This window comes from Lichenostomus cassidix, chromosome 2 (genome assembly GCF_008360975.1).
Source record: "Lichenostomus cassidix isolate B80296 chromosome 2, HeHo_3.0, whole genome shotgun sequence".
In the NCBI taxonomy this organism is placed as follows: domain Eukaryota; kingdom Metazoa; phylum Chordata; class Aves; order Passeriformes; family Meliphagidae; genus Lichenostomus; species Lichenostomus cassidix.
Window position 1 is genome coordinate 20703927 of NC_139482.1, and position 16052 is coordinate 20719978.

At 37.5% G+C, this 16052-nt stretch overlaps 1 protein-coding gene across 2 annotated transcripts in view; it reads left to right on the forward strand.

Moving 5' to 3' along the window:
• The window catches only part of ITGA8 (integrin subunit alpha 8), a 114128-nt gene that overhangs the window by 52475 nt on the left and 45601 nt on the right, over positions 1 to 16052 (forward strand). For both annotated transcript variants that reach the window (XR_014849721.1, XM_085050622.1), the window contains exons 18-22: positions 934 to 1071; positions 1538 to 1605; positions 2574 to 2721; positions 9113 to 9205; positions 14714 to 14793. Coding sequence is in view for 1 of the 2 variants with exons in the window: in XM_085050622.1 (XP_084906748.1) it covers positions 934 to 1071; positions 1538 to 1605; positions 2574 to 2721; positions 9113 to 9205; positions 14714 to 14793 (527 nt within the window). In the remaining variant the exon portion in view is untranslated. The remainder of the gene's footprint in view (positions 1 to 933; positions 1072 to 1537; positions 1606 to 2573; positions 2722 to 9112; positions 9206 to 14713; positions 14794 to 16052) is intronic.

Genomic DNA, 16052 nt, shown 5'->3' on the forward strand with positions numbered 1-16052 from the left:
TGTAAATCTTTGGCTCATCTTTTGTCAATACAAGTATAAAAGAAAGATTTCTTCTGAAGAGTGTAGAGTTTCTCTGTGTAAAAATACATTCATGTCATGCTGTCTGGAAATTCTGATCAAATACTGCATCTCCTGATACAAGAATGCAAGATTGCTTTCCCTTTTTGGTATCCCTTCACTTTTTCATTATTCACAGTGCAGTAATGAATTAATAATGTTAACTATCATGCCAATTCAGGTTCAAAAGATATTTTAAAGGAGTCTTAGCAGAAGTATTGGCCTAAAATTCATAAATTTAAAAAAAATATTTTAAGAATTTTAAAAATGTTTTTAGAAAAATTAAAACTGTGAACTTGAAGTGGTAAAGGAGAAAGGGTCAACACTTGCTCACTTGTGGGTGGAGTTACCTTATGCAATTCAAGTAGATTCCAAGACTGTCCAACAAATGCAGTGGGAGGTGAAATGGAGAAATTTCAAGCACTATGTAAGGACATTGCTAATTCATACAAATTCTTGGTTATGGTACAAGTCAGCAATATTACCTCCACAAATCCACACATGCCCTACCCCCATTTCAAAAGGAAGAGGGTCAGTAGCTTCTAGGAGTTGATTCTGTGTGTCTCTCTTAAACAGCTTCATTTTAGGCTAGTGCTCTGAAAAATTTCTGAGTCTACTCAGCTCAGTCAGCTTCTTTCAGATGTGGGGCTGTGGAGGTAATGTATTCTGGGCATTCCAATTAATGGTGAGTCACTTTGCTTTCCCAACGGCACCACATGCAGCCAGGATTTGGCCAGCAGCTGTCAAAGAGCCATGTCTTTAACTTCAATAAAGAATACAACTTTACCTTCAGAAGTCTGAATCTGTTGTCATACCATACTAACTGAAATAATCATATTAAACCATTGATTTTTATTGTGTGTTTGTCACTCACAGGATGAGACGGAGTTTAGAGATAAATTATCTCCCATCAATATAAACTTCAATTATAGTTTGGATGAGTCCAGTTTTGAAGATAGTTTGACTGTGAAGCCAATACTGAACTATTACCAGGAAAGCTCATTAGCAGAGCAGGTATGAATTTTGCATGCCACATTTTCTGTATAAAAACATGAAAGAATTTACAAATATTATGCCTGTCATCTTCCTTAAAAGAGAGTATCATGGCCAGAAATTACACAACAGGGATTTAATTAATACAAAATGTAGACTGAATATAAATGTAGAACCATCAGGCCTTTCAAGCACTTCCAAAACTTTCTTGTGCCCATAGTTTTGATTACATTCTAGAATATGTAAGCCAAGTTAGTGTGGGAAAGGGCCTAAAGATTGTATGATTTTGCTAAGGACATATTTGACCATCTAAATAGTCTCCAGCTACCATGTAAAAAGGAACTTACAGAAAGAAGAAAAAGATTTAATTTGCTAAAGCAGTGCTAGTGGTATTTAAGACATTTAGGTTAGAGACATTTAATGAAGTGATTTGGACTCCAAGGCACGTACTAACTGTATTATAATTTTTTACTTTGCAATAATACAGGCTTACATTCTGGTTGACTGTGGGGAGGACAACATATGTATTCCTGACTTGCAACTTTCTGCTATGCCGTAAGTTAAATAAAATAAATTGTGCTGTATATAAGAGAGTCCAAACACTGCTAACTGTTGCAATAGAATGCAGTATGTAGAACACAGTTCTGTTGATTTCCGTAGCTAATAATCCTTACCTGATTTCCAGATTTTAATCTGTGCATCCATTTCATCTATAAAACTAAGACATGGAGAAATACACACCTGCAAACCACATTCATGATGTTCAATGGTTATCATAGAAAATAGTTTTTGTAGGTGTTTGTTAGGAGTGGTCCTAGTTCTCTGAAAACCAAGAGATAATACAAATTGTTGATTACAGGAGGTTTCAAGATTTTTTTGTTTCAGTGTGCCAGTGACTTTGAACTTGGATGCAATTCTCCTGAACTCAATACACAGTGAAGTAAATTAATCTTAAAAAAAAAAAAAAATCGAAACATGGCAACAATTTTTCCTATGGAGGGAGAAATATGCCAAGCAGGACGAGGGGGGAACATCTGACAGTTAGCTGTCTCTGTGCCATAGAGTCAGAATCAGTCTGTAGTTGTAAAACAAAAAGGCACAGTGCCATGGCAGGTCTCAGAAGAATTTCTTTCATTGTTTGTTTTACAATGGGCATGAGGAGGAAACAACGAACTTTGTGTCCGCCAGAAAACAATGCTGATGAGACCCCTGTGGCAAGTGGTTCCTCCACTAAATACTTCTTGCTGTTTAGAAAGCAATCAGGCTTTGAAATTTATACCAGTAACTTCCAAGTTCTGTGCTAGTCCACTTAGCCCATGGTGGGATTTCTCTTGACATCTTGTCTACCTAGGTTCTGGTACACTTTTTCATGGGGTCATTTTTTATGGAAAATATTTTATTTTGTGTTCACAAAGTATTTTCCAGAGCAGATGCTCTGAGAGCAAAATTTTCTTCTGCTTTATTCATATGTAAATCCTAATTGTGCCTGTTTTAACTCCTGACATGTAGTATGTTCTATACAGAGATACAGATCAGCTAATAATTGGAGAAGAAAACTTTGTCATGCTCATAATAAATGCAAGGAATGATGGGGAAGGAGCCTATGAAGCTGAGCTACATATAAAGATTCCACCTGAAGCAGATTACACTGGGGTTGAACGCAACAACAAGGTAAAGGAAAATCAAAATGTTAGCGATAATGAAGCAGGCAACTGAGAGCAAGGATAACCTACATAGGCTGTACCAGCTGAAAGCAGTACATAAAAAGGTTCCTTTCAGGAAAGGAGATTCCATCAACTCTCACCTATCCTTGCTTGCAAAGCCCAGGGTAAAGATTAGTCATGCCTCCAAAAGTTGGGAAGGACAGGACCATTCTGTTCAGACCCAGCAAAGGTTCAGCTCCTTCCTGTTAACTCAGTTATAATTCTACACAAATAGTGTCACATTTCTCCTAGGAATAGAGATATTCACATAGTTCATATTTTGAACCAGTAAACACTACCAGTAGCAGAAAGTAATACTGCCAAAATACCTGAGTGCTTCCAACCTGGGATCCCATGGTAGCAGGTCCCAGTCAGAGTTAATGAGTTCTGCTGAACCCCAGGTACTCGGACACTGCTGTCTCCTCTCTCAGCACACCAGTGTTTTACCATTATTAAGGGTGTCCCAGTCTCCAGTATCCCGAATACTTGGACATTAACTGCAGTATAAATTTGACAAAGTTGTTTTCCCTTGTCATCATTCTTTTATGTTATGAATGGGCTAAAAATGCAATCATTTAAAATGTGCCAGTGCTCACAGAAGGACTAATTTTGACTGAAGTCCTGCTGAGCTGTACTGAACATGCAGTGTTTTTCCTTTTTGGGTCTGTTTGTTTTTTAAGAGCAAAGATGAAACATAATCCTGCAAACAAGCAGAGTGTTCATGTATTCTCTGTTGGACAGCAAGGCTGAATCGCCTCATCTGCACATAAATCTCCCAAGCTGTTGCAACATGAGCCTGCTTTTTTCTGTTAGTGCCTGGAATGTTCAAAAGGGCCTCAAGGGTGAGAGTGGGAGAAAGCAAGTTAATTTCCTTTCTAAAGGCAAATGTTTTTAAGGAAGTTGAAAGTAACTTACAAGGTATTTCCTTATTCTCCTTCTGTCATTGACTTTATTAATGGATTTCTAACCTAGTCTGAAAAAAATTACAGAACAAATTACAAGAAGAAGTGATGATATCATCAAAGATGATAGAAATTCTGTGCAACCTCACATCTCAGAAGTATATCTTAAAGACACCAGCCTTTTCCTATTGTTTATTCTTTTTGTTCTCTTAGCAAAGCCTCTGTTTTTTTGTACTGTAATTTACAAAACTAAAGTTCTCTTTAATATACTACACAGGATTACCTTTTTCCTTCATTCCTCAGTAGAAATCTTTTGCTGTTCTTTTGGACATTACCAAGGTGTCAGAGGAGGCACTTAACTCCAAAACCCACAGCATATATTAGCACATATCTATCTTTTGAAGGGCCTGGGGTAGGGGTGGGTGAGAGGCTGGACATGAGTCTGGACTCACTGCCCAGAAAGCCAAACATGCTGGGCTGAATCAAGCTATCTGGTACCTGAAGGAAGCCTAAAAGAAAGACTTCTTACACAAACATGTTGTGACAGGACAAGGGAGAATTAATTCAAATTGAGAGAAGGTTTAGATTAGATATTGAGAAGATTTCTTGGCTGTGAGGATGGTGACACACTGGAACAAGTTGCTAAAACACAGCCAGAGAAGCTGTGGATGCCCCATTCCTGGAAGTGCTTAAGGCCTGGTTGGATGGAGCAACTTGGTCTAGTGGAAGGTGTCCCTGATGATCTCTAAAGTCCCCTCCAATCCAAACTATTCTATGATTTGGACCGGAGAGAAACCATTCAGAGTTTTTTGTGATTTTAGGAAAAACTGAATTTTATAGTGCCAACATAATAGACTCATGGAGAAAGGAAGGAAGGAAGTAAGGAATACATGGGAGATTCTGTTGCTTGGGAAGAATAAAGAGAAGCTAGAATGGGTTGGGAAGGAGTTTTAAATTTAGAATACTTTTTTTTTTTTAAACAAAATTTAAAAACCCAGGAAACATAATACAACTGCTTCATTCTCTCCAGATTTTGTGGAAGATAAAATACCTTTCTGACAAATCTAGTTCTGAATCACTGTAGATTTATAAAAAACCACCTTCCTTTTGCCCACATTTACTTAGTTCACTCCCACACATAATTTATTTCATATTCTCTTGCTTTTCATACTTACTCCATTCAAAAAGATGTCATCATGTTCTTTCTGAGAAGGATCAAAACATTACTCCTACTTTCTGCATAATTTTTAGTGTCTTTCTTTCTTCATTGCAAGGACCTTTTTTACAATGATAACAAATGGCACTGAAAGGAAGTTTATTCTTTCCATTGTTTTTAAATGGTAAATGTATATGTCTTAAAACTATGTTTTTTACAATATTATAGTTCCATTAAGTAAACTATAAAATTAACTTCTAAGTGTATTTGATAAAGAAATTGATATTATAAATTTATTCTAAAACTTTCTAAATGTAAATAATGCTGTTACCAGGATGACCAAATTCTTAGGAGTCATAGTATTAGTGAGTATAAATGAGAAGGACTGAGTTCATTCAACTTACAGGGCTTTGAGAAAATACAGCAATTTGAACTGACAAGGTAACAGAAGAAATTATCACACTGGATGCAGTAAACACTGAGGTATATGGAAAAAAAGTCTCCCGGTCTGCAGGCACTTTTTGAGGCATGGACTACAGATGAAAATGACAGTTTTCATGTCACTTGCAAAGGAGTCAGGATTTCAATTCCTATTTTTGTGTTTGTATTGTATCCTGCCAATGAGGCCTCTGTGACTGCTCCTGAAATACACTTAATTTAATACAGAGCAGTTTCAGCAGACGGGTGGATTTATGGTAGAGCCTGTTGCAATCATGTTAGTAAAGCTCTGCCTCTAGGATTGCATTTACTCTTCGTTGTGTCTGTGTTTACAGTCTTCTCTGTAGCTGTTTTTCTCCAAACTGCAGAATTCCTCATATTAAGGCAGAGATAGGATTCACCTCTGAGCCAACAAAACAGGTAGGCTGAGACGTGAATAAATGAAATGTACTCAGCTGAATAAATCACTTGATACATTTTCTGATGGAACTGAATAATCTGTAGAATCAAATCATTCAATTACACTCTCATAATTTCAAAGTAACTATACTCATAGAGGATATTTGTCTGCTTTATTGTGAGGCTATTGTGGATTTAGTCTATCTAAGAGAAACACACATTAAGCGCTTAATAGAGAGACACCATCAGTGCCTCCTGTCCAGCCCTGCTTTTTTTCCTTTATTTCATTTTAATAATATATTGTGTTGTTCTATATCTTTTGAATTACACTAGGAAGCTCTTGAAGTCAAAAACTTAACTGAAAATTCACTTGCCTTCTACCTTCTCCCTTCATCTTTATGCAATAGTGTTTGACCTGCCTCACTTGGCATTATCTTCTGATCTCAGACCTGATTCTGTAGAATATTACACACAGACTGTGCAACTGCATAAAAAATGAACTGCAATTTGCAGAAATGTGATCATATAAAAGTGAAGAGGCAAGAGAATGTGTGTGACCTTAAAGTCTGAGGTCAAGGACATGATTTTGGAGCTTCGTTGATTCCTGCAGATGCTGAAAGTTCCTCCAGTCAAAAGCTGATGATTGAAATAGAATTACTTAAAATGAAATCATCAGTTGTACTGTGGAAACACTTAGAAGGTCCAGAGGCCACGTAAATAAGAAATTACCACAGCTTCACTAGTTACTGGAAACCCACTGGCTTGCAATAACTGTTCATATGCAGTAGGTGTGAATTTACTAGAATTAGCAGCTATGAAGAAAGTACAACTACATTATATTACCTCATACTTCCAGCAGTAGATGCAGAGACAGCACATACTGCCATATGGCACATTCTTATTCTGAAATAGTCACTAGCATGACCGTGTGTTTGAATCCCCAGCCATTGCCTGAGTACTGTGCACTAATCCTTTGCTCCATGACAGTTGCCCATATTGAACAGCTCAATCCTGCCTTAGTAGCAAAAGCTTGGGCCCAAATTCTTACGGACTAATTAGCAGAAACAAATCAGGCAGATACAAAGCACTAACAGGTATTTGTTACACACCAAAAATATTATGTATGTTGGCAGAACTGCCTCTGCTCAGGTTGGAAACTGCAGAGGGGGGCAGATCACATCCAGATCTGTATTGCAATGGATAAATGGAGCCATTTCCCCCATGCCTTTCTGGACTAAAGCATGGCAGTCTTAAGAAAAAGACCTGAAACATCCTTGTCTTACATGAAAATTCTTATACTAAGTACATTGTAGCTGGCTAGATGAGAGGTGATTTGAGCCCAATGAAGACAAAGACTACTTCTTCATACATCAACTAGATACATACATTGGCTAAAGGAAGGTACCTAATCCGTTCCCTTTTTTGTAGAAAATAAAATTGGTAGGTGATGGTAAAGAAAAGAGGAAGTGTATCGCTCACCAGCCTGCTGTGCTTAACTGTTCTGACATCAATTAGTAATTCATCACTACAACCATGAAAAAGAGTTTCAAGTTGGTGGACTGCCTGGATTACTTAAAGCATCCAATCACTTTCTAGTTGAAATGCACCCTGGGAACACATGTGTTAATTGCTGAGGTTTTACTTCTGCTCAAGATTGCCAAAAAGACCATGTGCTGCTACAGAAATATAAATCGCTACCAGTGTTAGGTAGAAGGGCTTTGTGGCAAACCCTTCCATCTGGCTGAGTTACATATGAACTCACTGATACTGACAGTAGTAGATGTACAAGTCTCAGCTCTTGCTTGCTTCCTCTCTGGTTTGAATTTTCGTACTTTCTACTTAACCACCTCAAAAAGGTGATCAGTGCAAAATCAAAGGCAGTAAATCTCATTATTGAAGGAATTCTACCATGGCTGACCCTTTGTCACATCTTTATACCACACAAATTAGTTTTTGTGATGCTGGTGATATGAATTCTGTACCATTAATCATTTTCAGTCTAGGAACATAGCCTCCAAATTGCAAAAGAACTACTTGCAAAACTCCTGTATTTTCTCAGCCTTTGAGGGGAAAAAAATGTGTGATAAGGGCTGATTTGCTCTGTGCTGGTCTATGATACAGCATTTTTAAAGAAACTGCCAAATATCTAATATAAACGAGTATTTACTTCTAACTTTTAGACCTCAGTTTCAACTCCCCATCCCTAACAAAAGCAAAACTATAAACCCACACACCAAGATCAAATGGACAATTTTCCAGACAAGTTTGATTTCAACTGTGTTAACACCCTCTTTTCTCCCATGTGTTACTTCCCACCTTTAATGAACCAGCTGGAAAGAGTGTAAAAATCCTTCCTTCCCAACCCTAGAGAGGTTTGGGAAGGCTATTAGTGCACTGGACATGCTGTGTAACAAACTTTGTTTCCTCCTTCCAAACTGTAAAAATGTCAGTGTGCAATGAGGTGTGTGCTGAGGGCATGCTTCACATGGGCTCTGTTTAGGACATGTCCTGTCTTTTCTTTTAATCTCAGGAAATGCTGAGGACAGCATGTCCATGCTGGCTTTTACAGATAGGGTGAATTTGTCCAGAGACTTCCCAGGTCGTTTTATATAAAGAGCATGAACTTGTTCGCACTGCTTCATCTGTGAGAATCACAAATGAGCAGAAAGGTAATGCAACTTGCTGCATCCTGCTTTTACAAAGCTGGTTTACTTCTGCACATTTATGGAAATGCCTTCAATTACTGAAGATGTCAAAGAGGAAAACAGAAAAAAACAAACCACATTTTATTGCTTCGTCTTATTATGTATCTCCTAACTTGCAGTATTTTATAGCTGTTCCTCCTCTTACAGTTTGTTTTGTTTACAGGCGATACTACCAGTGATAAAGATTGCTATGAACAATAAAAACCTGTATATTGAATAATGTGAAAGCCTATCTCCACTGTTGCTAATTTATAAACACACATAACAATTTATGTTTCTACAGAAATATTTAATATTCTAAGTATTTTAACATAGATTGGAAAAAAAAAGATCTAGAATTGATCCATAATCAGGTTTTGCCAATGCCAGGAACTCATTATAGAGACTTTTGGGGATGGATAACACAACCATTGTAATCGGTGTAAGACCTATTCTCCTTGCCTAGTTTTGCCTACTCTTTTTTTCTCTGTTGAGTCATTATGGCTATAGGAATGATTCACAACAACAAAGCTGCATGGTAAAACTAGACATAGAGTGATCTCATCATGATCCTTAAGGTACTGGGAAACTATCCTGTTTGTTTTTCACTGGCATCAGTTTTCCCCCGTTGTCTGACAATAACCAAGTAAATGTTTTGATAGTGCACTGAGCAGGTGTCCGAAATCAAAAGTAAGGTCACAGTCAAAAAGGCATCACTTTCCCAACTGGATACATTTCACTGTGATCTCTGACCTCCGTATTGGTGTCCTTTTGTTGCAGGCACTGCGTGTATTGAGCTGTGATTACAAGATGGAAAATGAAACTAGAATGGTGGTTTGTGATCTTGGGAACCCCATGGTGGCTGGCGCAAACGTAAGGGAAAACCAGATGCATTTACTGATTTTTATCTAATTTGATTTTAAAGAGGAACAAATGGAAATTTATTCAATTACCAGAATTACCAGTAAGCAGCACATAAACCAAATTGTTTACCTGAACAAGAATTTGTCGGTATAATTAGAGGCAGTACTGTGCTTCTGAAAAATTAAAAATTTGTTTTTCTAAAAGATTAATTACACTAGAACTTGGGTTTTATGTCACTTAAAAAAGTGAGAGTGACTCAATTTATCACAGAAGTTGCAGTAGTATAATGAGAATTCCAATCCTTAATGTGATCTGTTTATTTCTCCCTGTTAGTATTCCCTCTGCTTAAAATATTCAGATATATGTATAGTAAATGACAACTTCTTCAGCCTGATTCTTGAGTGCATAATGGTTGTCTTACCAGTTTATATCCAGGAAAATGTGGTTGGAATAAAGTTGTGCTTCAAGATATTATTGCAATTCTAAAGATTTTCCTAAGACAGTCTCTCATAAATCATACCACACATTAGATGGGATGATGGTAGCCTTGTTTTTGGACAAAAGTGGAACTGAATAACAACTGATGATGAACACTAGATAAGGATTAAAAATAGGTTTGGAGATTAAAAAATCAAAAATTGTTGTCCTTTGTCCCTGTTTCGTGACAAAACAGTCCAGGAAATCCCAAAAGTGTTAAATCCAGGAATGTTCAGCCATGGATGCTCTTGCAGAGGAATTTAGTGTTTCTCAAAAATTTGTAAGTGCTGTAAATATTTAACTAAAAGAAAATAATCCAAACATCAATATCTAGATTAAAAACTGTCCGAATAAAAATGAAGCAGTCAACAGCATGAACATTTATCAGGAAGAAATAATAGCTTTTAATTGAAACATACAATTGTTTTAATTTCATATTGGACCTATGACTTTGCAGAGAAACCAAAGCAAATTTCTTTAGTATTTTCAAAATCCCTGCTAAGTTAAGGTTTGCTCTATGGAAGATCAATATTTCAGTCTTCAGCCTCTCTACAGAGAGAGTCTTTCCCGGCTTTATGATCCTGAAGCTGTTCATGATTGACCTCAGCAGAACCAAATGGGTCATATAGGAGATTGGGACTAGAATAAGTTTCCTTGGATCCTAGGGATAGCCTCAGATTGGCCACAGAACTTTTGAAAGTGAATAAGGGCAGGTGTCTCATACAGTCATCTGCTTGCATGGTCACAAGGAGTCCTAGGGATTCTTTGGGGTTACAAGGAGGTGGGAACCATTGAAAACTGATCCCTAGGTGATGGACCTCCTGGGAAGAGGAATCTTCCTGGTGAAGATCCTTGTTCATAAAACTACTGTGAACTAGAAGTCTGAGGATAATATGATAAACATTTTCTGGGAAGGACACAGACAAGAAGGCAAAAGGATTTTGTAGGTTTTGTTTTATTCTGCTAAGTAAAACTCCTAAAAGCTAAGAGTAATTGAAAACATTTCTGAGGAGTGGAATTTTCATAGTGGGAGGATGGGATGCAATGATGGGACAAAGCACGAGCCAAATTCCAGGTAGAGGCAAATAAGTTCTTGTATTGAAAAACAGCAATTCTACTTACCTGCTTGGTAGTTTCTTAGTTAATTTCAAGGCAGAAGCAAATTCTCAAGATACAGACAGAAGTGGACAAGAATCTTGTGGGTGATTGGGATGCAGTGGAGGGGGGCAGGAGAGCATAAAACCCCTTGGGTTTGGAAGAGAAAAGGAAGACTAAACACAAGAGACACTTAACTTACGTACCAAGGAGAAAATCTTTGTGATTTGCATATTGTCATAAGCATAAGTAGTGGAAAGGTCTGAGTGTGTCAGTGTCTCATATTCCTCCCTTTGAATCCAAACTTCTGTTTCCACATCATCCTTGACCCAAAATGCTAGCAGTGTGAAGACTTCAGGAATGCCATTTGGTGGCCACTAAATCAGTACTATGGTCACCTGTCTCATTATGAATTTTCACTGCATAACTAATCCTTCTTTTCTTCAGAATCAACTCTAGCCCTGCCATAAGTGCCATTACCAGATTTTCTTAAGCAAACTACTCCACAGAGACTTAGAAGTAGCAGAATAAAACAGCAGGGTTCATAATATATTTAAGGATTTTCTAGTTTATAACAAAATAATCCAACCCTTGAAAATTGAGGCATACAAAGATAGAGCATTACAAAGCCAGATGGCAAAATTGTTTGATTAGAGTGAGCAAAATCTTAAATCCTAAGTTTATCTTTGAAGCCAACTCTCCTGGAGGCTCAGTAAAGGTGAAAGGACTTGTGGTTTTTTGGTCCAAACATATTTATGATGGCAAATGTTCTTTCAAAAGCAAAATACCAGCCCCTTGTACAAATTGCATAAATCTCACAAAGTTGCTCTGATCCATTTCCAATTTTGCAAAACAATTCTGCCCTGGCAGGAGATCAGTTATTCTCAAAATACTGTCAGAAAGGGACTCTTTGTGGAAGTTGTGAGTGGGAAGGAAGGGTTAGGTCAAAATCAAACATTCCTAAAACTCTTAACTATTGAGTCACCTTAATGACTTTCCAGCACCCTGAAGTCCTACAATTCTTGAGCTCTTGGAGATCAGCTTCTGAGTATGAGGGTTATGTCAGGATTTTGTAATATAACCCATCGGATATTACTGCAGCAGACTACAGAGATGTCTGACACTTCACATCTTCAAAATGCATTATTGACATCTGTGTCCTTAGAATTGTTTACTGGCCACAGAAAAATATGTAACCTTTTTGGTAATATCTTTGAAGTTAAAAAAAAAAAGAAACAGTAAAGAAGAAGATAAAAAGACATGGTGAGGAAAGCCTCAATGCCACATGGCCCAGAATGAAAACTAAATGTCTGATAGCATCTCACTGGCAAAGATTGTTCAACATTTTTTTTATGACACTGAAATGGATCAGACTGACAAGCTTCCTAAAGCTTGTTTAGTGGTGTTAGCAAGTGAGATGAAGGTTTTATTAAAAATCTGATAGAAAAATTTGGAAGTTAATAGAAATAAATAGAAATAAGGTTAGAAGACTGGAGGCTTGGAAAATCTTGCCTCTTCCTTGTTAAGTATCAAACTGATTCTTCAAGAGCATCAGGTTTTATCTTTCTTATGCACCATAAGACAGTTCAAAAAAGGCTATACTTCTGTCTCCCAGCATACTCCTAAATCCTGTCAAACATAATAGTTTCAAACTTATCAATAATAACAGAAATGGCATGAATTTCAAAGGCACATGATGTTACAAACATGGAAATAATGAAATTTTAAAGAAGCTACCTTCACTTTGAAATTTTTAAGTAAAATTAAACTATTCTGATAAAATTTATGCCCTGCTAAAATGAGGAGGTTGAGTGATTGTTAAGTTACAGGTTCAAGGAAGTTCAACTCCTTTGGCCTCAGTGGGTTTTCAGCAAGGGCATGTGAGCATCTTTGCCCATTTTTAGTAGCAATGTCAAGGGTTACTTGACATGAACAAAGTCATACAAGTCTACAAAGACAACATCTGCAACTTATTAGAGTTGTGCAGTAGGAGTGTGTTTCACTATTAAATAGGGGATTGAGCCTCAGGAGTGTAATAGATCATCAAAACTGTAGTTTATGTCTGCTCTATCTGATGAAAATTTTATCATTGGTTCATTAAATTTTTTTCTGCTGTAAGTGGAAACAAATTTATTTAGACTGGTTCATAAAAACAGTAGGAGAAATGGTGAATTGAATATTTGGAAATTTTTGTCTCAAAGACTAAAGAAAGTCATTATATTTTGAAGGTGAATGGAATATCAATACAGTCAATATCATCTCCAAAAAGTGGGCTTAACAAGAGCTTACATCTCTATTCCAAATCAGCTGTTCAACTTCTGAGTAATTTAATGAGCGCTGTCTTTTCTTATGAAAGATTTTGATTCCAAAAGGAGAGATCAACTGTAACTATGGCATTAAGATAATCAAAATTCAAAGATTTGAACTTGCCATTCCATTTATGATGACAGTATTGCTTCAGCATGGGCCAGCTGAAAGTGGTTGAAACATGTTAGGTAAATCTTGTTCTGGAGATGGATTAAGATTGTGTTGCACCACTGTAAGTGAAGAAGGAGAATGAAATGAAAAAAGATTGGTGGGAAAAAGGAATTGCTTAAACATATGAAATTACATCCATGGAAGAAAATTCTTCCTCTTCAATGATGTTGAATGTAATTCCCAAACATGTGTCCCATCCTGCTGACAAGGTTACCTCAAGTATTCCAAGGAAATTATGCCAAGCAGACAACTTTTTCTTCCTTCCCTCCCACTCCCCAATCTACTCAGATATTGGCAGAAATGAGGGAATTATGTCCTCATTTCCTAATGCCTTTTGGTTAATTTCTCAGGAAGACTGTTTCTCCACATGGAGAATAGTCTATGTGTAACCATCCTTTTTAAAAAATGAAATCACAATGTGCATGTTGTGCTGCAAAAAACTCTACCATCAGGCCAGATGGAAAATAGAGGGGGAGTGAAAACTTATAGGAGTTGCAAAATTCACATTTCAAAAATAACCAGATTTAAAATGTGCAGTTATACAATTAAAAACAATAATTTAAACATTGCACTAGACTTTTATTAATTTTACATTGAGGGCAGATGGCTTCTCCCCTTACTCACCTGCCACTTACACACTGGGGCTGTACATATGCCCAACAAGAGGTTTACAGAGACCCCACCATAGGCTATTGTATATCCCTTCTCTAGTTAGCTGTTCTCTCTTCTGAATTAATTTACTCTGCTTATCCCTACTCTTCTTGTAAAGCAAATGGAACTTGTCAGTGGGAGGAAACCAGGTCTGCATAAATGCAAGGGAGCACCTGTGGAAGCACTTACCTCCTTCAGTTTTGGGAACTGGGTGTTTTACTATCTCCTCTGGTCATTTACTGCAAGTTGTGGCAAGCTGAACTGCAAATATAACTTTGAAACTGTATTCCCCTTAACAGAACTGCAATGGAAGTAAAGAGTCAAGCTAGAAGTAAATTAAAACTGCTGCTAATTTAGCTTCAGGTGCTCAGTCAGTCCCACTACACCTAAAGCATGCAGTGTAGAGCTCACAGGTGCAGAGACAATGCAGGGACCAGGAAGCCCTGCAGACCCGGACAAAGGCAAGCATGGATGGAGGCAGGGATGAGAGCTGCCAGACAACTATTATTTTCTTTCGGCTTGGCAAAGCAAAGCAAAGACTGTCTGGATGAAGAAGGGCCCACCGCTGTGTTCGTGGGAGTGTTCTTCTCTATTCCTCTGATCTTTCCTGTGTCCAGCCAAGTTTTCCATCTGGTGACATACACAGGCAGGATGGTATTTTTTTCCTAAGAACAACTAGATGATGTTATTTCATATTAATTTCGAAAAGCAACAGTATCCAGTTTAAGTCTGTGTAAAGCAATGTTGAACAGCACTGCTTTATTGATCTGGAGAGATCAACTGTTCTTAGTAACCTGCTGTTTGGTTTTTTCTCAGTTCTCCACAGGCATTCGATTTTCTGTTCAGCATTTTGAAAATGCGGATTTCAGCATCAATTTTGAGCTGCAGATAAAAAGGTTAGATATTTTATCAAGAGCATGTTTTTTTAATTATTAATTCCTATTGACATATGAAGTTTATTATTTAATAAGGTTCCTCTTGAGTATCAGTAATTATTTCATGGGTTTTCCAATGGTAACTCACTTCAGGAGGATTTTTGGAGTTGGAGCCTTGTTAGCTTTTAGCAAAATCAGTCTTATTTCTTTAAAATTCAGGTTAATGGTCAATAATCCAAGGATCTTCTACAGATTTGCCAAATTTGAACTTTATTTTCTACTTCATAATCAATAAACAGTGATCACTTTGTAACAAAGGTGAATATGTACGGACATACCATGCCATGAATTAAACCAGACATGCCTCTTCACAAAAATTTAGCAAATGAAAGCAGTTAAAATCTGCTCAACAGATTTACTGGCATGAAGAGAGAGAACTGTTTCAGTTTGATGCAGGTGAACCTTTGTAATTTTCCATTAGTTTCCTCCCCACTTGTGAGCCTCACATATTAATACTGTAGAATCTTCACATATTAATACTGTAGAATCTTGTGTTTTATACAGAGCAGTACTTCTTCCACAGGGATAAAAAAGCACAGAGCAGGCTGGGTTAGGATAAGAGCAAAATCAAACCTGGGACTTTTTCAGTAGGTGGCAGGGCTTCTGCTCCATCTGCCCTCATGAAATACACACTGGAGTTCCTGATGGGGCCCTCCCTGCCCCACATGCAGAGACTTAATTGCTAATGTCTGGCCTTTAATGAGGGCCTTGATCATGTTCATTACGGTAAATAACTAAGACATTTAAAATGTTTAAGTCATGTCTCCACAATAAAACCCTTGAAGGAAAGGACATGCAGAAACTCAGGAAGGGCACAGCAATGCCACAGAAGTCCATTAGGTCAGGCCTCGGCCCTCTCCCTGGAGTCTGGCTGGCAAGCTGGGGATTGTGCAAACCTGGACGTGGGCTCCTCTGGAGAGAGATATAACATTTAACTTGCAGCTCCCCTGTCCATGCCACTGTTCATTTCTTAATGCAAGCAGTAGTTTTAAATGGGTATCCACGGCTCACATCCCTACCCTTTTCACTCTGTGAAACTGGGGAGGTCCAGAGCTTTCTGGGTAGTCAAATCTTTCTGGGTAATAAGAATTGAAGGTAGGTCACTGTTTTTCAAAAGTGACAAGAATTTACTGAGGAATAAGTTTGAACTTCAGGAGACAACATCTCATGCTTCCTCTCTGAAAGCAACTCACTCAAATGTAAAGGAAGAAAATATTTGT